The sequence below is a fragment of the Salmo salar genome, chromosome ssa02 (genome assembly GCF_905237065.1).
Source record: "Salmo salar chromosome ssa02, Ssal_v3.1, whole genome shotgun sequence".
Taxonomy (NCBI): domain Eukaryota; kingdom Metazoa; phylum Chordata; class Actinopteri; order Salmoniformes; family Salmonidae; genus Salmo; species Salmo salar.
The window spans coordinates 56143480-56165268 of record NC_059443.1 but is presented as its reverse complement, the minus strand read 5'-3'; the positions used below and the strand labels follow the sequence as shown (position 1 = coordinate 56165268).

The following is a 21789-nucleotide window of genomic DNA, read 5'->3' as shown; positions in this document are numbered from 1 at the left end:
TCCTGTTGGTGGCAGTGTTGCACTTCCAGTCCTATAAAATATCTTAACTAACCACTTCAGAAGTAACCTAACCAAAGATTGTCTATTATATTGACAAGATTTTTGAGTGACCGATCTAACATTGGAAATTTAAATTACATGTCCTCAAAGATTGAAGCCAGGTTGGAGGAGGCGAGATCAGGTGGGGCCATTCAGCCAATGAAAGGGCAGATACGCGTTTAAACAACAGCCATAGCGATTGAAAGAAGACTCGTCTTTCAATCGGAGCTATTATTGTATCAGTATATTTTCTTTTTCATTGTCTGATTTCTTCCAACTCATAGGAATACCCACCCAGTTGACTACTTTAAAATAGTGGAAGCCCTCAATTTCAATGTCCATGCTAAGACAAGAGAGATCATGGCAAGTTATATCTCCATAGCCCAACTCCAATATAAAGTGTTTCTTTTTTTAAATTGCCGAATTGCCACGTGCATCCACATATATCAGTGCATTCGTATCAACCTAGCCATTACGAAACGTATATTCGATCAAATAAGCCTGATGTAACAAATTAGCAATTACAATTTTTGTTGACCAAATTCGACACGCTCTCATTGACCTCAATACAAAAATGCCTCATTTCCTGGGCTTATTTTAATGGCTAGATTTTGGGCGGAGTAAAACCTCACGCTTTGCCTCTTGCTCTCTGACCTTACGGAGTCCCCACATCCGTTTTTCAGTGGAAACGGAAGTTAGGTTGAAAATACTGTATCCGTGAAAACCGGAAACATCCGCTTTCTCCCAACCCCGCTGGAGAGGTATGACTGGAAAAGCTAACTAGCTGTAAAACCATAGTTTATAAACCTTTTTATTTCTACACTTTAATAGTACAATTTGGTTTTCAAGTCAAAGAGCTCAGTGGTAGGGCGATCAAATATCTGAACCCTCAAAATCCAGAATGAGACGACACACCACATATAATGATGAAGACCTGCGCGATGCTACCAGGAGGAAAGGCGAGAAGGTAAATAATCAATTTTGTCCGTTCTTGCACTTGCATTTCTAGAAGTATTGGCAATGTGACTATTTACATTTGGTGATTTAATGTATTTGCCGGTACCTTCCTGACTGGCATATTTATGTTTAAATAGCCAGCCTGCTCTGAAAATAACATTAGCTAACGTTAGCTAATCTGACGTAAGCTAGCTAGTTGCTAGGAAACTGATCTGCTTCTAAAATATGTGGACTGGATTTCTTTTATATCATGTTTTTACAAGTTTAATTCAATGTAACGGGTATGACGACCAACTAAACTGTCTGACCTACCACATGCATGCACATCCACATCCAAGCGTTCCATATCCAAGCGTTCCTTACAAATTCTCTCAATTACCAAACTTCAGGTTTTATTTTGACGATGCATATATTATACATTTTGCAAGTTAGGAAAATAGTGTGGTTTGCCAAGTGGATTCTTCTCTTCCATGCGCTGGCAGTCGAAATACAGAACAGAAATTGAGTGTTGGGTTGAGTTTCCTCCATGAATTTCTGACACACACAACTCACGCACAGCTAACCCTCTCGCTTACTATATACTACATCTACTACTACAAACTCCAGTTTAGTATTTTATTAGGCACCCCGTTAGCTGTTGTCAAGGCAGCAGCTATTCTTCCAGGGGGAACACACAAAACATCAATCACATCATGCAAAACATTGTGCACCACTACATCACAATTGTACATACAAATGTACATTGCTCCACTACTACATTACATTTTGGGAGAGATTTCCATGTGGTCATGGCTCTATATAGTACTGTGAGTTTCCTAGCCTCTGTTCTGGATCTGGGGACGGTGAAGAGAACCCTGGTAGCATACTAGCAGGTCTTGTGGGGTATGTATGGGTGTCTGAGCTGTGTGTTAACTTATTGAACAGATAGTTTGGTACTTTCAATACCCCCAGTGTAACACAGTTTCTTTGACCCCCCCCAAAAAATAAACGATGGCTGTCCATGGTGCTGAAATTGCGAAGGCATCTATAGCTTTGCTTTGGCTAATGGATAAATGTTTATTGGTAGGCCTATTTGTTAGTCATTTTCTCATGTTAAGCCTAACATTTCACAAACCTATACATGTCGTAATGTTGCCATTTTTAGACTGCTGACTGGTGGCAATAATGTAATTACTTGTTCAGTAATTAAAATTGAAAATTCAGATTGTAAATTCATGTTTCTATGCAACCGCATACTAATCAGCTACCAATGGATTTAAAAAAAATAATATACAACTGTCCTGTATAGGCTACCTGAACCTGCATGTCATGAGCTGTCCTCGTGCTCTCGCCTACCTTAAATAGAACGTTGTTGTGAGTAATGCCAAATAAGTCAGTCCACCCTCAAAACACTAGTTTACTAGGGATTCTTTCATTATTGCCTAGTTAAATAAAGGTTAAATAAAAAAAATTGCCTAACAAGTTTTCATCTGAGTGGCACAGAGGTCTAAGACACTGCATCTCAGTGCTAGTCGCGTCACTACAGACCCTGGTTTGATCTCAGGCTGTATCACAACCGGCAGTGATCGGGAGTCCCATAGGGTGTTGCACAATTGGCCCAGCGTTGTCCGGGTTAGGGGAGGGTTTGGCCGGGGTAGGCCGTCATTGTAAATAAGAATTAGTTTTTAACTGACTTGCCTAGTTAAATAAAATAAAAAAACAGGGGGAAAAAGTACTTGGCTTGAGAGTAAAATCAGCCACTATTTATTGTTGAACTCAGCGGGTTTTGTCTGGCTAATAGCCTACACAAATGGGCTACAATATTCAAGGTAAATTAAATTTAACTTGAGAGAGTCTCCTGAAGTCCTCAATTTTTTTGTGTGCAAATCTGTTCACCGCGGCCTGTAAGTCCAGGTTGCGGCCCCCACTGTTTTCTATACGGAGTATTGCCAACCCAGACAGTTTTTCCTGACATGTTTCATTATAGGCCTATGTCCATTGCGCTGCACAAAATGTAAATGTATTCTTGAATAATGTATGCCAAGATATACCTGAGATAAGGGACTGTTGATATTTCCAACCACACAACTCAAACACCGGTTCACCAGTATGAACGAAATCGCAAACCGCTTTTTTTGTCTGTCCAGTATCCAGGACGACCTGTCCCCAGAGCTTCCAAAACATTAATTTCTTTCCATAACGTGTTGAAGCCGGCAATTAAGGAGAAGGAGAGGCTCAATTAAAGATGTTGCAGAACTGCTGTATTTGAAGCACAACTCACTTCTGCCCAGTTTCCCAGATGTTGCTATGGCAATCAAGCTGTGTTTACAGTCCTCTAACAGTCGCTTCTGCGGAGAGATCGTTTTCTAAACTAAAACTCATAAGGAACTAACTTCGACGCATTAGGTTCTCGGTCTGATATGAGCTATTGAACCCCCGAGTAAGCTCCACTCATTGCACTGGCGCCGTCGCAGCCTTAACCACGGCATTTGTTCACCGATATCCCCTCAATCAGTGATTTTATTTTTTTCAAGGCCTGAGGCACTTTTTCATTCACATTTAGCTTACCTATGGAAATTAAAAGCGTTAATATTAATTACTTTTTTGAGGGTTACTGTCAAAATTATTGATTAAATTAAAGAAAATAGACAGACTACTTTGAGCCAGGAAAGACTGACATACATGTTGTGGATGTTAGCCCCCCGTGTACATTTAAGGGCCAGACATGCTACTCGTTTCTGGGCCAACTGTACTTTGCCTATGTCCTTCTTTGCAGAACTTGACCATATAACTGGTATGAATTGAGTATGAATCATGTCAACCTTCATCCATTTTTAAGCTATAAAGCAAGCAGGTATCTTAGTGGATGGTTATCCATTGATATTCTCTCATGTCTCCTGTTAGGTCCCTGAGGATAAACAACACGAATCTACCATTTACTCATTCAGGACACAGGAGCAAGACACAGCAGCCACAGGCTTCCAGCGCTTCCTCAATGTCCTCAACAAAGGGGTGGACATCAACAAGCTCTCAAAGATTGTGAACAACGTGAATGAGTTACCCCCTATGCAGGAGGGCCATCCCAAGACTGCCCACAGGAGTGAGTATAAGGGGCCCCCAGCTCAGAACTCTCAGGATTGCTTGGGGCCCCACAGTAGAGCTCTGCCACAAGACCACAGTCACTCACACATTCGTGGAGAAAGGAGGCCGGATCTCCCACATGGCCAGCTCCAGAGCCTGCTGGAGTCCATCGGGCTAGACCTGGGTGTGGAGGAGTTGGGCCGACTGACAGAGCGGACCAAGGAGAAGATATACGGAATGAAGAGAGACCAGGAGAGGAGTCCCTTGACGTCAGACAGGCACTCTAGTACTAGAGACTGGGACAGAGAACGAGACGAGGACACAGAGAGGGACGGATCTAAGAGAAATGGAGAAAGAGACCGGGACAGAGACTGGGCCAGTTCTGAGAGAGACCGAGAGAGAGACGGGGACAAATCTGAGAGAGACCGGGACAGGCGCTCTAATACCAGGGACAGGCGCTCTGGTCCCAGGGACAGGCACTCTAGTACCAGGGACAGAGACAGACACTCTGGTTCCAGAGACAGGGACAGGCACTCGGGTACCAGGGACAGCAACAGGGACAGGCGCTCTAGTACCAGGGACAGCGAGAGAGATAGGCACTCTGATACCAGGGACAGTGAGAGAGACAGGCACTCTGGTACCAGGGACAGGCGCTCTAGTACCAGGGACAGAGACGAGGACAGGCGCTCTAGTACCAGGGACAGCGAGAGAGATAGGCACTCTGATACCAGGGACAGTGAGAGAGACAGGCACTCTGGTTCCAGGGACAGGCGCTCTAGTACCAGGGACAGAGACGAGGACAGGCGCTCTAGTACCAGGGACGAGGACAGGCGCTCTAGTACCAGGGACGAGGACAGGCGCTCTAGTACCAGGGACGAGGACAGGCGCTCTAGTACCAGGGACAGGGACGAGGACAGGCGCTCTAGTACCAGGGACAGAGACGAGGACAGGCGCTCTAGTACCAGGGACAGAGACGAAGACAGGCGCTCTAGTACCGGGGACAGGCGCTCTAGTACCAGGGACAGGCGCTCTAGTACCAGGGACAGGCGGTCTAGTACCAGGGACAGAGACAGGGACAGGCGGTCTAATACCAGGGACAGAGACAGGGACAGGCGCTCTAGTACCAGGGACAGGAACAGGCGCTCTAGTAACAGGGACAGGGACAGGCGCTCTAGTAACAGGGACCGAGACAGGGACAGGCGCTCTAGTAACAGGGACAGAGACAGGGACAGGCGCTGTAGTACCAGGGACTGGGACAGAGATGGCGACTGGAACAAAGAAAGTGACAAGGATTGGTATAGGGACAAGTCCAAGGAAAGCTCTGCTGAGCTCAACACATACTCCAAGGACCCTATATATCCTCTTTCTCACCCTCCTAATGCATCTATGATGGCAACCTTCTCCACCACCCAGTTCTCTCTGTATACCAGCAGCCCCTACGCCAATGCCTTCCCTCCAGGTTGGGGTTATCCCCCTGGCACCATGCCCCCTGGCATCATGCCCCCTGGCCTTATGCCCCCTGGTACCATGCCCCCTGGTACCATGCCCCCTGGTACCATGCCCCCTGGTACCATGCCCCCTGGCCTTATGCCTCCTAGTACCATGCCCCCTGGCCTTATGCCCCCTGGTACCATGCCCCCTGGCCTTATGCCCCCTGGTACCATGCCCCCTGGCCTTATGCCCCCTGGTACCATGCCCCCTGGCCTTATGCCTCCTGGTACCATGCCCCCTGGCCTTATGCCTCCTGGTACCATGCCCCCTGGCCTTATGCCCCCTGGTACCATGCCCCCTGGCCTTATGCCTCCTGGTACCATGCCTCCTGGCCTTATGCCCCCTGGTTTTATGCCCCCTGGCTTTATGCCCCCTGGTACCATGCCTCCCTTCCCATACCCCCCCCCTGGGTATCCACCCTACCCCAGCGCCCCACCAAATTACTCTAATAGCACATCAGCCTCAAGCCAGACATACGCATACACCCAGGCTGCTAGCAACCTCCAGCTCTCATCTACTCAGCCTGCCAGTAACCACCAGTTAACATATATCCCACTCCCATACAACCAGCCCACTGGCACCCTCCAGCAGCTAAACACCAAGTCCACTGGCAACCTGCTCCAGCTCATGAACCTCCAACTCCCAAACAGCAAGCCCGCTAGCACCCGCCAGCTTACATACATCCAGCCAGCTAGCAACCCCCAGGTCAAATCTACCCAGCCTGGTGGGACTCGCCAGCTTACATACATCCAGCCCGCTAGCAACCCCCAGGTCACATCTACCAAGCCCGCTAGCACCCGCCAGCTTACATACATCCAGACTGCTAGCAACCCCCAGGTCACATCTACCCAGCCCAATAGTGAACTCAAGTTCACAAGCACGGCTGTACTGACGCCAGAACTGAAAGTGTTGACCCCAGGCCCCATCTCCTTGAGCAAGGCCCAACAACTGAAGGAGCTGTCACCCCCCCGCTGTCTGCATTACGTTAAGACGGTGGTGCCCAAGGGCAGCAACCGCCGCATGAGACGGTCAAGAGTCACGAGAAACAGGCAGGCGTTTGAAGAAAGGTGTAATAAATACAGGAAAGAGATTCTGAGAAAGAGGAGAATATATCGAGATCTCCAAGGGAAGAGAGATGGACTGATTGCAAGAGCCGCAGCGAAAGTGACCGCTCAGTTGGCTGCAAAGTATCCCAGGGCCCTCTCTGAAGCGGAGGCAGAGAGCGATGTTGAAGGGGAGAAAAAAACAATGCCTGAAGAAGCGATTAAGGGGAAACTAAAGAAGAAGGTTTGTGTAATTACTTCTGGAAGTACAGTATTATCATTGGTATGATAGACCTTGGCTTACTTCTATGCTGTTCTCACTTTTGTCATTATTGCTTGTGTCTTTTTACTAACGATATTATTCACCATTCAGTCATATTTTTGTTGACATGTGAGTGTTAACCCTTTCTCAGCTTGAAGAGTTCAACCTGAAGATGAAGCGGAAATCGACGCAACAAACACCAACATAAACTCAAAGGCAGTTTGTTGTAAGTAAAAGCAGTAGAAATACTCCATCTATTTCGCCAAAGAATGCGTATTCTGGCGTGTTCACTCCACTTTGGAGAAATTTGGAAAATTGAGATGCGTCTTAAGTTAATGACCCTGGAATATTTGATTTGGGTCAGTTATGCAATGATTCTCTTATCAAATCAAGAATGCATGATTGTTTTTCTGTCATAACAAGTAATTCCTCTGAACTCTTCCTCTTTTCTGCAGATCTTCACTGGGCATCATGATCTCATCTCCCACTAGAATAGAACCTGCTGCTGACCCATCCAGACCCTATGGACATCAGTTGGCTTACATTGTTACCTATCAACCATTTATAGATTTGTAATGACACTAGCAAAGGATTTATCTTTGAGCCACATCCTTTAAGGCTACATAGTGAAGATTTTTTTTCAGATTGGATTTATCTGTAGTAGCGTGGTTACGGTCAGGGGCTTTTCTTGACAACGTGATCTGATTAGCAAAAATGATTGCCTTTCCAGGCTTTTCGCTTTAATTAGGTCCTGGAGATTTTCCTAGGCTGGTCATTTGGTCAGGAAAAACTCTAAACCCATTTCTGTGGATCCTCTTTCACTGTGTATATATACAAATAAAGAGTTATTTTATTTCTTTTTCTCAAAAAGTTACTTCAATATGGAAGTCATTCTAATGCTCTAAACTATGCTTCACACTCCGTCCTGTTGGCGGCAGTATTGGTTATTTTAATCATAAGAAGGTGAGAGAAAAAATCTACAGAAGCAGGTACAGCAGAAAAATTCAATACTTTTTGTCTTTGGCTAGCTAGATCGTTACTTTTGTGCTAGCTGATATATACATTTTTATGCAATTGTATTTCAAGTCAAGCACTCTGTCGGTCTTTGGTAGCGTACGTGGAACTTGTTTGACGCCTCAAAAACCGAAATGACACGGCGAACATAGAGGTGGTACCCTCTTTCAGGCCTAAGACGAAGAGCGCGGGTGAGGTTGCAGACAGGAGGTAAACAATCGTTTTATAGTTAACTGCTTGCACATTATTTTTAAGAGTACGGTCATGTGTTTGGTTATGATAAAAGCAATTATTGGGCTATATGTTTCTGGCACGCTCACAGCAAGTTCTGAAATTGACAGTTTGTAACGTTAGCTACCTAGCTTAGTAGCAGAGGTTCTGCATCAGATTCATGCAGCTTTAGTATTCTGAACATGGTTAGCGTTTATGAGGCCAGCAATCACGTTCCTCACATGCTAGAAACGAATTTCCTCAAGTTATAATGAAAAGGTGCCAGTCGGTCCCAAAACACAAGTGTTATGGACACTTGTGGGAGGAGTGCTTATAACGTCGCCACCTGTATGCGCTTTCGGTAGCCTGATTGCGTCCAGACTGAGAAGGTCCGCAATGCATTCCTTACCACGTCCCGAAGTGGTCAGCAAGATCTGAACACAATCAGCACAAAGCCACTTCGCTGCGTCTAGACCCCTATGAGATCGTCATATTCTGAGAGCCAGGGGCGCAACTTTGGTTTTAGAAGTGAAGGGGGGCGCCAGTCTCAAAGTCAACAGTGAAGAGGCGACTCCGGGATTCTGGCCTTCTAGGGAGAGTTCCTCTGTCCAGTGTCTGTTATTTTGCCCATCTTAATCTTTTCTTTTTATTGGCCAGTCTGAGATAGGGCTTTTTCTTTGCAACTGCCTAGAAGACCAGCATCCCGGAGTTGCCTCTTCACTGTTGACCTTGAGACTGGTGTTTTGCTGGTACTATTTAATGAAGCTGCCAGTTGAGGACTTGTGACAAGTCTGTTTCTTTAGTTTTTTGGCAATTTCTTGCATGGAATAGCCTTCATTTCTCAGGAACAAGAATAGACTGACGAGTTCCAGAAAAAGTTATTTGTTTCTGGCAATTTTGAGCCTGTAATCAAACCCACAAATGCGGAACTGCTGTCCTGTGGCTATTGTAGGCCTATCCATCAACTCAAGATGGAACTTTATCATTCACTGATTGTTATAATGTACTGCGAAATTCACCTGAGCTCTGAAGGCTTGTCTTCCCTGGCTGTCTGACCCTGCAGGGACATCTGTCACCATCTGATCCCGAGCATAGTGTTGTGTAGTGTGTGCTGACTGCACTATGACAGGAAAGCCTGTAGAGCTGTTTATGCCGTGTCAGTGTGAAAAGTAGGGAATAGCTATGGAAACAGATCAATAATGTTACATTGCTATATTGATTCTAATAAACTCACATTGCGCTGTCAAACGTCAGAATATTGGTTTTCAATCGTTTGGCTGCTGGTTTCATCTAGTGCAAAAATAATAACTAAAGTTAGTGAGCTAGCTAACGTTAGACAACTTTTGGCTAATGGTACATCAACTGGCGAAAACTAGCCAAGTTAATTTACTTCTGTTGAAACAGGACAAAACAAAAGCTACAAACAATTTCCATACACACAACAGCTGTTAAATACTGCTAAAATGCAATTTCAGAATGTCCTGCCGTCCCCAGTGGAAGTTGCACCCCTGCTGGTACCATAAGTCACATGTAGGTGTCAAGTATAGACACAACCTGGTGTCTACACTTGATACTTACATGTGACTTCTGCTACAGTATCAGAATACGGAAATTACATGGAAAAGACTGACGCACAATAGTCGCTATGTCATCTGATTTGTGTTCAGATCTTGCCTGGTATGGCAATAGCACTGCCCTCAATCGCATGGCGCCAAATGGGGTGGTGCAGACAGTCCAGTACATCACTGAGGCTGAGCTCCCTGCCATCCAGGACATCTACACTATATATACAGTACAATGACATTCTAGACGATTCTGTGCTTCCAACTTTGTGGCAACAGTTTGGGGAAGGCCCTTTCCTGTTTCAGCATGACAATGCCCCGTGCACAAAGTGAGGTCCATACAGAAATGGTTTGTCGAGATTGGTGTGGAAGAACTTGACTGGCCTGCACAGAGTCCTGACCTCAACCCCATCGAACACCTTTGTGATGAATTGGAACTCCGACTACGAACTAGGCCTAATCGCCCAACATCCGTGCCCGACCTCACTAATGCTTTTGTGGCTGAATGGAAGCAAGTCCCCGCAGCAATGTTCCAACATCTAGTGGAAAGATGTTTTCTAGCTATGCTGGGCATTATCTGCTCATTTTTATGGATGTATCCAAATGAATGTCAACAGAAAACAGCTACTTTGCTGTTATTCTGCCTGCAAAGGTAGTGACTGTGTTAGCCTCAAGCAAGGGATAGGAATGTTGCCAGCGAGCATGACAACAGAACATAAAGAATGAATGACTAGGTCGCGTTGCTAGCGACCAAAAGATGATAAAGTATGAATTTGTTTATATAAATGAAAATGTCAGCAAAAGATAGGTAATTTTACCGGGAAATGTGTGCTTTCATATTGTTTTCTTTGGCAACTACGGTATAAGCGGGATAAACGCCTCTGTTCTGTACATTACCTTGGAAGAAGGGACTCCTGTCCAGCTGCATGTAATGTACAGAACGTCGGTGTTTATCCTTTACATGTACCACGGGTATGACAAAACATTTATTGTACTCTTCTAATTACATTGTTAACCAGTTTATAATAGTGATAAAGCTATCATCTCTCTTCCTTCCAGGCTTTTTCTTCTCTTGACTTTATATTGCGATTGGCAACTTTCATAAATTAGGGGAATTACTGCAACTGATCTCGTTCGTCTTCAGTCACCCATGTGGGTATAACCAATGAGGAGATGGCACGTGGATACCTGCTTCTACAAATCAATGAGGAGATGGGAGAGGCAGGACTTGCAGCGCGATCTGCGTCAGAAATAGAACTGATTTCTATTTTAGCCCTTGGCAACGCAGACGCTCGTTGGCGCGCGCGAGCAGTGTTGGTACAATAATTGAATAACATGGATTTCTACATTTATTTGCGACGCGAGCGGTGTGGTTAGCCTATTACCCTTCGAACACACCGACAGCGTCATTGCGCAAAATACAGTGGCTTGCGAAAGTATTCACCTGCCTTGGCATTTTTCCTATTTTGTTGCCTTACAACCTGGAATTAAAATAGATTTTTGGGGGGTTTGTATCATTTGATTTACACAACATGCCTACCACTTTGAAGATGCAAAATATTTTTTATTGTGAAGCATACAAGTAATTAGACAAAAAAAGAACTTTAGCGTGCATAACTATTCACCCCCCCAAAGTCAATACTTTGTAGAGCCACCTTTTTTAGCAATTACAGCTGCAAGTCTCTTGGGGTATGTCTCTATAAGCTTGGCACATCTAGCCACTGGGATTTTTGCCCATTCTTCAAGGCAAAACTGCTCCAGCTCCTTCAAGTTGGATGGGTTCCGCTGGTGTACAGCAATCTTTGTCATACCACAGATGCTCAATTGGATTTAGGTTTGGGCTTTGACTAGGCCATTCCAAGACATTTAAGTGTTTCCCCTTAAACCACTCGAGTGTTGTTTTAGCAGTATGGTTAGGGTCATTGTCCTGCTGGAAGGTGAACCTCCGTCCCAGTCTCAAATCTCGAAGACTGAAACAGGTTTCCCTCAAGAATTTCCCAGTATTTAGCGTCATTCCTTCAATTCTGACCAGTTTCCCAGTCCCTGCCGATTAAAAACATCCCCACAGCATGATGCTGCCACCACCATGCTTCACTGTGGAGATGGTGTTCTCGGGGTGATGAGAGGTGTTGGGTTTGTGCCAGACAGATTTTTTCTTGATGGCCAAATTAGCTAAATTTTAGTCTCATCTGACCAGAGTACCTTCTTCGATATGTTTGGGGAGTCTCCCACATGCCTTTTGGCGAACACCAAATGTGTTTGCTTATTCATTTCTTCAAGCAATGGGTTTTTTCTGGCCACTCTTCCGTAAAGCCCAGCTTTGTGGAGTGTATTGCTTAAAGGGGTCCTATGGACAGATACTCCAGTCTCCGCTGTGGAGCTTTGCAGCTCCTTTGGGGTTATCTTTGGTCTCGTTGTTGCCTCTGATTAATGCCCTCCTTGCCTGGTCCGTGAGTTTTGGTGGGCGGCCCTCTCTTAGGTTTGTTGTGGTGCCATATTATTTACATTTTTGAATAATGTATTTAATGGTGCTCTGTGGGATGTAAAAAGTTTCTGATATTTTTTTTATAACCCAACCCTGATCAAACATTTCCTCAACACAATACCCAATAATGACAAAGCGAAAACAGGTTTTTATACATTTTTGCAAAACATAAATACAATAAAAACAGAAAACAGTAGAGGTCGACCGATTAATCGGCATAGCCGATTAATTAGGGTCGATTTCAAGTTTTCAAAACAATCGGTAAATCTGCATTTTTGGACGCCGATTATGGCCGATTTACATTGCATTCTATGAGGAAACTGCGTGGCAGGCTGACCACATGTTACGCGAGTGCAGCAAGGAGCCAAGGTAAGTTGCTAGCTAGCATTAAACTTATCTTGTTTTTTATAATCAATCTTCACAATCACTAGTTAACTACACATGGTTGATGATATTACTAGGTTAACTAGCTTGTCCTGTGTTGCGTATAGTCAATGCGGTGCCTGTTAAATTATCATCGAATCACAGCCTACTACGCCAAACGGGGGATGATTTAACAAAAGCGCATTCGTGAAAAAAGCATAATTGTTGCACGAATGTACCTAACCATAAACATCAATGCTTTTCTTAAAATCAATACACAGAAGTAAACATTTTTAAACCTGCATATTTAGTTAAAAGAAATTCAATTCAGGCAATATTACTAAGGAAATTGTGTCACTTCTCTTGCGTTTATTGCACGCACAGTCAGGGTATATGCAACAGTTTAGGCCGCCTGGCGAACTAATATGCCAGAATTTTACATAATTATGACATAAAATTGAAGGTTGTGCAATGTAACAGCAATATTTATACTTAGGGTTGCCGCCCGTTCGATAAAATACGTAACGGATCCGTATTTCACTGAACGAATAAACGTTTTGTTTTCGAAATGATAGTTTTCGGATTTGACCATATTAATGACCAACGGCTCGTATTTCTGTATTTATTATAATTTAGTCTATGATTTGATAGAGCAGTCTGACCGAGCGGTGGTAGGCGGCAGCAGGCTCGTAAGCATTCATTCAAACTTTACTGTGTTTGCCAGCAGCTCCTAGCAATGCTTGCTTCACAGCACTGTTTATGACTTCAAGCCTATCAACTCCTGAGATTAGGCTGGCAATACTAAAGTGCCTATTAGAACATCCAATAGTCAAAGGTATATGAAATACAAATGGTATAGAGAGAAATAGTCGACGCGTCATAATTCCTATAATAACTTCAACCTAAAACTTCTTAACTGGGAATATTGAAGAACTGGGAATATTGAACCACCAGCTTTCATATCAAATCAAATGTATTTTTATATAGCCCTTCGTACATCAGCTGATATCTCAAAGTGCTGTACAGAAACCCAGCCTAAAACCCCAAACAGCAAGCAAAGCATGTGAAAGAAGCACGGTGGCTAGGAAAAACTCCCTAGGAAAAACTCCCTAGAAAGGCCAAAAACCTAGGAAGAAACCTAGAGAGGAACCAGGCTATGAGGGGTGGCCAGTCCTCTTCTGGCTGTGCAGGGTGGATATTATAACAGAACATGGTCAAGATGTTAAAATGTTCATAAATGACCAGCATGGTCAAATAATAATAATCATAGTAGTTGTCGAGGGTGCAACAAGCAGGTCCGGTGAACAGGTCAGGGTTCCATAGCCGCAGGCAGAACAGTTGAAACTGGAGCAGCAGCACGGCCAGGTGGACTGGGGACAGCAAGGAGTCATCATACCAGGTAGTCCTGAGGCATGGTCCGAGGGCTCAGGTCCTCCGAGAGAAAGACAGAAAGAGAGAATTAGAGAGAGCATATTTAAAATTCACACAGGACACCGGATAAGACAAGAGTAATACTCCAGATGTAACAGACTGACCCTAGCCCCCCGACACATAAACTACTGCAGCATAAATACTGGAGGCAGAGACAGGAGGGATCAGAAGACACTGTTGCCCCAACCGATGATACCCCCGGACAGGGCCAAACAGGCAGGATATAACCCCACCCACTTTGCCAAAGCACAGCCCCCACACCACTAGAGGGATGTCTCCAACCACCAACTTACCGTCCTAAGACAAGGCCGAGTATAGCCCACAACGATCTCCGCCATGGCACAACCCAAGGGTGGGGGGGGCGCCAACCCAGACAGGAAGACCACGTCAGTGACTCAACCCACTCAAGTGACACACCCCTCCCATGGACGGCATGGAAGAACACCAGTAAGCCAGTGACTCAGCCCCTGTAAAAGGGTTAGAGGCAGAGAATCCCAGTGGAAAGAGGGGAACCGGCAAGGCAGAGACAGCAAGGGCGGTTCGTTGCTCCAGCCTTTCCGTTCACCTTCACACTCCTGGGCCAGACTATACTTAATCATAGGACCTACTGAAGAGATAAGTCTTCAGTAAAGACTTAAAGGTTGAGACTGAGTCTGCGTCTCTCACATGGGTAGGCAGACCATTCCATAAAAATTGAGCTCTATAGGAGAAAGCCCTACCTCCAGCCGTTTGCTTAGAAATTCTAGGGACAATTAGGAGGCCTGCGTCTTGTGACCGTAGCGTACGTGTAGGTATGTACGGCAGGACCAAATCGGAAAGATAGGTAGGAGCAAGCCGATGTAATGCTTTGTAGGTTAGCAGTAAAACCTTGAAATCAGCCCTTGCCTTAACAGGAAGCCAGTGTAGGGAGGCTAGCACTGGAGTAATATGATCAAATCTTTTGGTTCTAGTCAGGATTCTAGCAGCCGTATTTAGCACTAACTGAAGTTTATGTTCTCATATTCTGAGCAAGGAACTTAAACGTTTTCTACATGGCACATATTGCACTTTAACTTTCTTCTCCAACACTGTGTTTTTGTATTATTTAAACCAAATTGAGCATGTTTCATTATTTATTTGAGACTAAATAGATTTTATTTGTATTATATTAAGTTAAAATAAGTGTTCATTGTTCATTCACTATTGTTGTAATTGTCATTATTACCAATTTATACATTTGAAGTCAGAAGTTTACATACACCTCTGCTAAATACATTTAAACTCAGTTTTTCACAATTCTTGACATTTAATCTTAGTAAAATTCCCTGTCTTAGGTCAGTTAGGATCACCACTATTTTAAGAATGTGAATTGACAGAATAATAGTAGAGAGAATGATTTATTTCAGCTTTTAATTTATTTCATAACATTCCCAGTGGGTCAGAAGTTTACATGCACTCAATTAGTATTTGGTAGCATTGCTTTTCAATTGTTTAACTTGGGTCAAACTTTTCAGGTAGCCTTCCACAAGCGTCCCACAATAAGTTGGGTGAATTTTGGCCCATTCCTTCTGACAGAGCTGGTGTAACTGAGTCAGGTTTGTAGGCCTCCTTGCTCGCACACACTTTTTCAGTTCTGCCCACAAATTTTCTATAGGATTGAGGTTAGGACTTTATGATGGCCACTCCAATTCCTTGACTTTGTTGTCCTTAAGCAATTTTTCCACAACTTTGGAAGTATGCTTGGGGTCATTGTCCATTTGGAAGACCCATTTGCGACCAAGCTTTAACTTCCTGACTGATGTCTTGAGATGTTGCTTCAATATATCCACATAATTTTCCTCACTCATGATGCCATCTATTTTGTGAAGTGCACCAGTCCCTCCTGCAGCAAAGCCCCACCACAACATGATGCTGCCACCCCCGTGCTTCACGGTTGGGATGGTGTTCTTTGGCTTGCAAGCCTCCCCCCTTTTCATCCAAACATAACAATGGTTATTATGGCCAAACAGTTCTATTTTTGTTTCATCAGACCATCGGACATTTCTCCAAAAAGTACGATCTTTGTCCTCATGTGCAGTTGCAAACCGTAGTCTGGCTTTTTTATGGCGATTTTGGAGCAGTGGCTTCTTACTTGCCGAGTGGCCTTTCCGGTTATGTCGATATAGGACTCGTTTTACTGTGGATATAGATACTTTTGTACCTGTCTCCTCCAGCATCTTCACAAGGTCCTTTGCTGTTCTGGGATTGATTTGCACTTTTCGCACCGAAGTACGTTCATCTCTAGGAGACAGAACGCGTCTCCTTTCTGGAGCGGTATGATGGCTGCGTGGTCCCATGGTGTTTATACTTGCGTACTATTGTTTGTGCAGATGAACGTGGTTTCTTCAGGCATTTGGAAATTGCTCCCAAGGATGAACCAGACTTGTGTAGGTCTACAATTTTTTTTCTGAGGTCTTTGCTGATTTCTTTTGATTTTCCCATGATGTCAAGCAAAGAGGCAGTGAGTTTGAAGGTAGGCCTTGAAATACATCCACAGGTACACCTCCAATTGACTCAAATGATGTCAGTTAGCCTATGAGAAGCTTCTAAAGCCATGACATAATTTTCTGGAATTTTCCAAGCTGTTTAAAGGCAGAGTCAACTTAGTGTATGTACACGTCTGACCCACTGGAATTGTGATACAGTGAATTAAAAGTGAAATAATCTGTCTGTAAACAATTGTTGGAAAAATTACTTGTGTCATGCACAAAGTAGATGTCCTATCCGACTTGCCGAAACTATAGTTTATGTATAAAAATCAGCCGATTAATCGGTATTGGCTTTTCTTGGTCCTCCAATAATCGGTATCGACGTTGAAAAATCCGAAATCGGTCGACCTCCAGTTGACAGTGCATGTCAGACAAAAACCAAGCATGAGGTTGAAGGAATAGAGCACAGTGGCCACCATCATTCTTAAATAGAAGAAGTTTAGAAGCACCAAGACTCTTCCCAGAGCTGGCCGCCCGGCCAAACTGAGAAATCGGGGGAGAAGGGCCTTGGTCAGAGAGGTGACCAAGAACTCGATGGTCACGCTGACAGAGCTCTAAAATTCCTCTGTAGTGCTGGGAGAACCTTCCAGAAGGACAACCATCTCTGCAGAACTACACCAATCAGGACTTTATGGGAGAGTGGCCAGATGGAAGCCACTCCTCAGTAGAAGGCACATGACAGCCCGCTTGCAGTATGCCAAAAGCCCCCTAAAGGACTCTCATCTCAAGTATGATCAATGGACGCAGGATTCAGCAGAGGTCAATGTCGATTATTTTTATACATTTGCAACAAAAAAAAAAGTCTAAAAACCGGTTTTCAATTTGTCATTGTGGGATAGTGTGTGTAACGTAACAAAATTTGGAAAAAGTCAAGGGGTCTGAATACTTTCCGAATGCACTGTACGTATAAAGCTATGATGGTACAATTTTATAAATGCCAAAAGATAATTTGGTTGTTCGACATGGTGGGATCTTTTTGTGTAGGTAAAATGTATTTAGCAAGAAATTGCGGTAGAAACGCCTTGATGCGGAAATATTGATCTAATAACCATCATATTAAAGTTGGAGTCACACGGTGACACTGTGTGGTCCTGCCACTATGACTACTATGAAACCATGCAGTTTATTAGACTACAGATGAGTTATGATGAACTTCACAGTGTGGTGAAAGTAAATGGTAGTTTAGTGCTTTTTGAGGTAGGTTTCGGGTTTGATTATTAAAAAATAAACGTTTTTCAATTTAGGTTTCGATGATTTTTAATTGAAATTCACTATGCATTATGTGGGTTGAATGAATAAAACAATAGAATAAACAGAATAAAACTATTAATTAAAGTCCCATGATGGTAGTGCCTGCTAATTACTGCTTATCACTTATTAACCATCATTTATTCAAATATTTCACTTGTGTATATTACATTTGTTTTATTTGATGACCTTATTTCATTCCAAGTCATCATCTCATCTCTATAGAGCTTCTGCCTATGCTGTCTTACAAAATCACTATTTTGTAGTTCTTCAAAGTCAATAATGCATACTTTTATGACTGCTAAATACCAACTATCAATCACTTTTAGATCATGTATTTTCAGGGAGAGATACCGTGCAAAGCAATAGCTGCTCTATATCCCCTCGTGATGGCGCATTCTTCTGTAAAAGAAACACAGACCGGACAAGTAGATGCTCAAAGAATTGTGGTCATTGTAGTTAATTGCCATGTTTTATGCGATAAACTATGATGAATATTGGCCCTGTTGGAAACTACAACTCCCTACCACATCGCACAGTTCAGACTGGGTCTGATTTATCTCTACAGAAACTGCAGTATGTGCATTGAGCTCACAGTAAAACCCAGAATAAAAAGGAATTCAAGTAATTGAACAGACATTGGTCAATTAGTTGTAGTTGTTTACAAAAACAAAATATTGTAGTTTAAAAACGGAAAAATAACCGACATTTAATTGCTCAGCACTAGTACACGGTGATCTTGATGCTGCTTTCCAATAAATATCGAAGGTCTTATTTAAGTGACATGATGATCGATGCTTGACTGCCATTTGACAAATAAAAATATTCTCACTCTTATCCATTGTGGCAAACCTCTTCAAAGTTAGGAGCATTTGTCACAAATTAAGTGGGAAACCAAAGTCAGCCCAGAATGAAAGTTCTTTCGAACATGACAGTACCTGTGTGTTTGTTTCGCTGTCCTGGTCCACCCAGGCCGCAGGTAAGGTCAAGGATAGCAGGGTTCGGTACACAAATCTGGTTCTCGGTAGGTCCAGGTCTAAACGCCAACAGGTAAGTCCAAAACAGTCCAGCACGTACACGGTAAATCCAGCCAATGTAGATTGTCTCTTTCTCTATGGTTCATAGATCCTTCCCGACCTCTCTCTCTCTTCCTGGTTTTTCTTGACCTTTTATCTGTGGGTCGGCTCCACCTTCTGAGGGTTCCCCTTGCTGCTGGGAATTGTAGTTTTGGCAGTCGGCCATTTTGTGATCTGTAGTTCTGATCGGGGTGGCCATTTTAGTGATCGGGCAGAGCCCGTTTATTAGTTCTGCCCTCACATATCTGCCATTTATCACTCGACCCCCTTCTTTGCCACACCATAATAATCTCATCATGTAGACTAGCCTACCAGCACAACCTACCTGCACTCTATCTGCAAGCTGTTGGCTAGAGTGCGTGTGCCAATACCAGAGTGGGCACATTTGCTATTTTACGCAACAGAGTTGAAAATGCAATAGAATTCAGTTCATGAAAACTGAATGTACATTTTGTGTGCGCTATATCATCACCCAGTGATTTCTATCACACCACTGGTGGGAAAATGCAATTTATTTCTTTATCCAGATTCTAGAATATTAGCATGAATCTGTTTCCAAATGGATGGGAGCTAGCTAGTGACTGCCATTATTGTAGTTGTTTGTGGTAATGTCAAAATGAGGGGTGTTGTCCAAAAGTCATCAACGATTGGATCATTTCTAATCAATCAGACTATCAAAGCCAATAACGTATTTTAAAAACGGTGCTTTACCCACGTGTTCTGGCCCAATTGATCGGTTTCTGGGACCAATCAGAACAGTTAGAATGTGATTGCGTTCTAGAAATTGTCGGGAGGTACTCAGATCCAGACTGTCGTCACTAGTTACCACAAAGTCATAAACCTTATTTCTAAAATGTCTTTAAAATCTTTAAACCTAACCACACTGCTAATCTCATGCCTAACCTAAAATTAAAACCAAACAGCTAGTTTTTGTTTTCTTGAATCTTTACAATATAGCCAATTTTGACTTTGTGGCTGTGGTAACTAGTGACAACCGATCCAGACTCATTGCAGATAAATAAATGAACGTCCTTGGGCATAGCGTTTGGCCGGAGCAAGGAGTTTGGGTAGCCAGGCAACCTAGCACAACCGTACACAACAACATGTATCTTACATTAAGCTCACCAATTTCTTCTTACATTTTTATTTTATGCTGCAGTGAACCTGAAGAGTCATCCCAGCTCAGGCACGCTGGAAGATAACATACCCAATGGAACCAGAGAGGTACAGTCCGCGGTGGCAGGAAGGAGAAGCTAGTGCAGATTTGGAGGAGTACGGTGCTTCCTCTGATATGAGCTACATCATGGACCCATCGTCCAGAGACTGGAGCGAAGGCTCATTGAGGGGTAGCGGTGCTCCCTTCTCCCCAGACACAGATGGGGACGTTGATGGAGATCCTGTGCAGCCCAGTGTGGACCTGGAACTCGCTCGTAAGAAGAAGGAGCTGGCGGTCATAGAGGAGAAGATAGCGCGCAAGAAAGCTGTTCTTGCTACACGACAGCTTAAACTCGGAGTTAAGGACATGCCTAAAAAACAGACTGCATCCACAACAGTGAAGGGCATGTCTAAACAGACCAAGATGAACAATACAATATTCAAAACATACAACAATGTCGCCGACAGGTTGTCGCGCGTATGCCTACCTCTTAAACGGAGGGTGCTGGACATTCTGAGTAAGGTATGTACCTATTAGTTCTGTATTTATTAATCAGGGTTGGGGTCAACTCTGAATTTAGTTGCTAATTGGTCTCCCATTTCCATAAAATGTTGGGTTTTGAAATGTCCCACACTCCACATGAAGCAGAATTTAATTCAATTGTAAGGGATAGATTTGGGTCAAATTCCCTTTACTTTGAGTTGTCTGTAAAATTGAATTCAATGAAATTCAAATAGATCATTTATTCCATAGATCATTATTATGTTCATGTTGACATCATGCATGGTTACCAAAACTGTATTTGACATGTTGTATCCCTACACGCTCCCCGTCATGTGTACAGGAAATAACGTGTAAGTACATTTATTTAACATTCCGTCATGGGGCATTCAGTCTTAGGGCGTTCAAGTTAAGTCACTCTGAAACGACTACCTGTTTTAGCAACACTTGTCTGACGTTGAAGATATGTCCATAGTCGGCATACCGTTCTTATTAAATCGGCATCCCTCACATTACCTGTGCACAAGAAAGTATTAAAATCAAACATGTCCATGTTTACGCGCACAGACGGCGTTCTACCTCCTGTCTGTTGCAGAACGGCGCCCGTATTGCCAGGCTGATTAGTTAGGACAAACTGGTGTGAAACACAGACAGGTGTGCACGCAAAGCAATAACACAACATGGAATCCATGTTTGAGTTTGATTTGGAGGGGGGTAGCATCTATCAATTGAATTTAATTATTTCCCAATCAGAACCCTCTCCCGACCATGGAAATATCTTTCGACATGGGAAAAGTGTCACCAAACTGGCACAGTCTAAGGTCGGGAAATAAGATGCAGGGTGGGTAAGTGCTATACTGCTAGACCCCTGGGCTTAACATGTTCTAAAAACATGACATTTTTTAAACTCATCCTCCTGAAAAAAAGTTATAATTACAGTGGCCTGGAGATATTTAAATATTATTTTGTAGGTTGTCTCCCTCATACACTGAACAAAAATATAAATGCAACATGTAAAGTGTTGGTTTCATGAGCTGAAATAAAATATCACAGAAATATTATATATGTACACAAAAATCTTATTTCTCTTAAATGTTATACACATATTTGTTTACATCCCTGTTAGTGAGCATTTTCCTTTTGCCCAGATAATCCATCCACCTGACAGGTGTGGCATATCAAGAAGCTGATTAAACAGCATGATCATTACACAGGTGCATCTTGTGCTGGGGACAACAAAAGGCCACTCTACAATGTGGAGTTTTGTCACATAACACAATGCCACAGATGTCTCATGTTTTGAGGGAGCGTGCAATTGGCATTCTGAATGCAGGAATGTCCACTAGAGCTGTTGCCAGAAAATTGAATTTGAATTTCTCCACCA

The 21789-nt window shown here is 43.5% G+C and overlaps 2 protein-coding genes across 3 annotated transcripts in view; both read left to right on the top strand.

Moving 5' to 3' along the window:
* Positions 1-709: 709 nt before the first annotated feature.
* Positions 710-7708, top strand: LOC106588003 (stress response protein NST1). The gene is made up of 4 exons (XM_014176667.2): positions 710-1006; positions 3880-6834; positions 7004-7078; positions 7308-7708. The coding sequence occupies exons 1-3, from the start codon at positions 941-943 to the stop codon at positions 7058-7060; spliced, it is 3078 nt and encodes a 1025-aa protein (XP_014032142.2). The 5' UTR covers positions 710-940; the 3' UTR covers positions 7061-7078; positions 7308-7708.
* A 91-nt stretch (positions 7709-7799) lies between these two features.
* The window catches only part of LOC106588031 (serine/arginine repetitive matrix protein 1), a 20940-nt gene continuing 6950 nt past the window's right edge, over positions 7800-21789 (top strand). Inside the window, exons 1-3 of one of the 2 annotated variants that reach the window (XM_045706432.1) lie at positions 7801-7841; positions 7965-8076; positions 19908-20426. In XM_045706432.1, coding sequence (XP_045562388.1) covers positions 19959-20426 — 468 coding nt within the window. In that variant the 5' untranslated portion in view covers positions 7801-7841; positions 7965-8076; positions 19908-19958. Of the gene's footprint in view, positions 7842-7964; positions 8077-19907; positions 20427-21789 lie in introns of both variants that reach the window. The other variant, XM_014176701.2, reaches the window with a different exon arrangement.

What these genes read in the sequence shown, in the direction of transcription:
- LOC106588003 (XM_014176667.2), top strand. Translation starts at nt 941, where the DNA reads ATGAGACGACACACCACATATAATGATGAAGACCTGCGCGATGCTACC. An exon ending in CCAGGAGGAAAGGCGAGAAG is followed by an intron (nt 1,007 to 3,879) that starts GTAAATAATCAA and finishes GTCTCCTGTTAG; the next exon opens with GTCCCTGAGGATAAACAACA. An exon ending in AGGGGAAACTAAAGAAGAAG is followed by an intron (nt 6,835 to 7,003) that starts GTTTGTGTAATT and finishes ACCCTTTCTCAG; the next exon opens with CTTGAAGAGTTCAACCTGAA.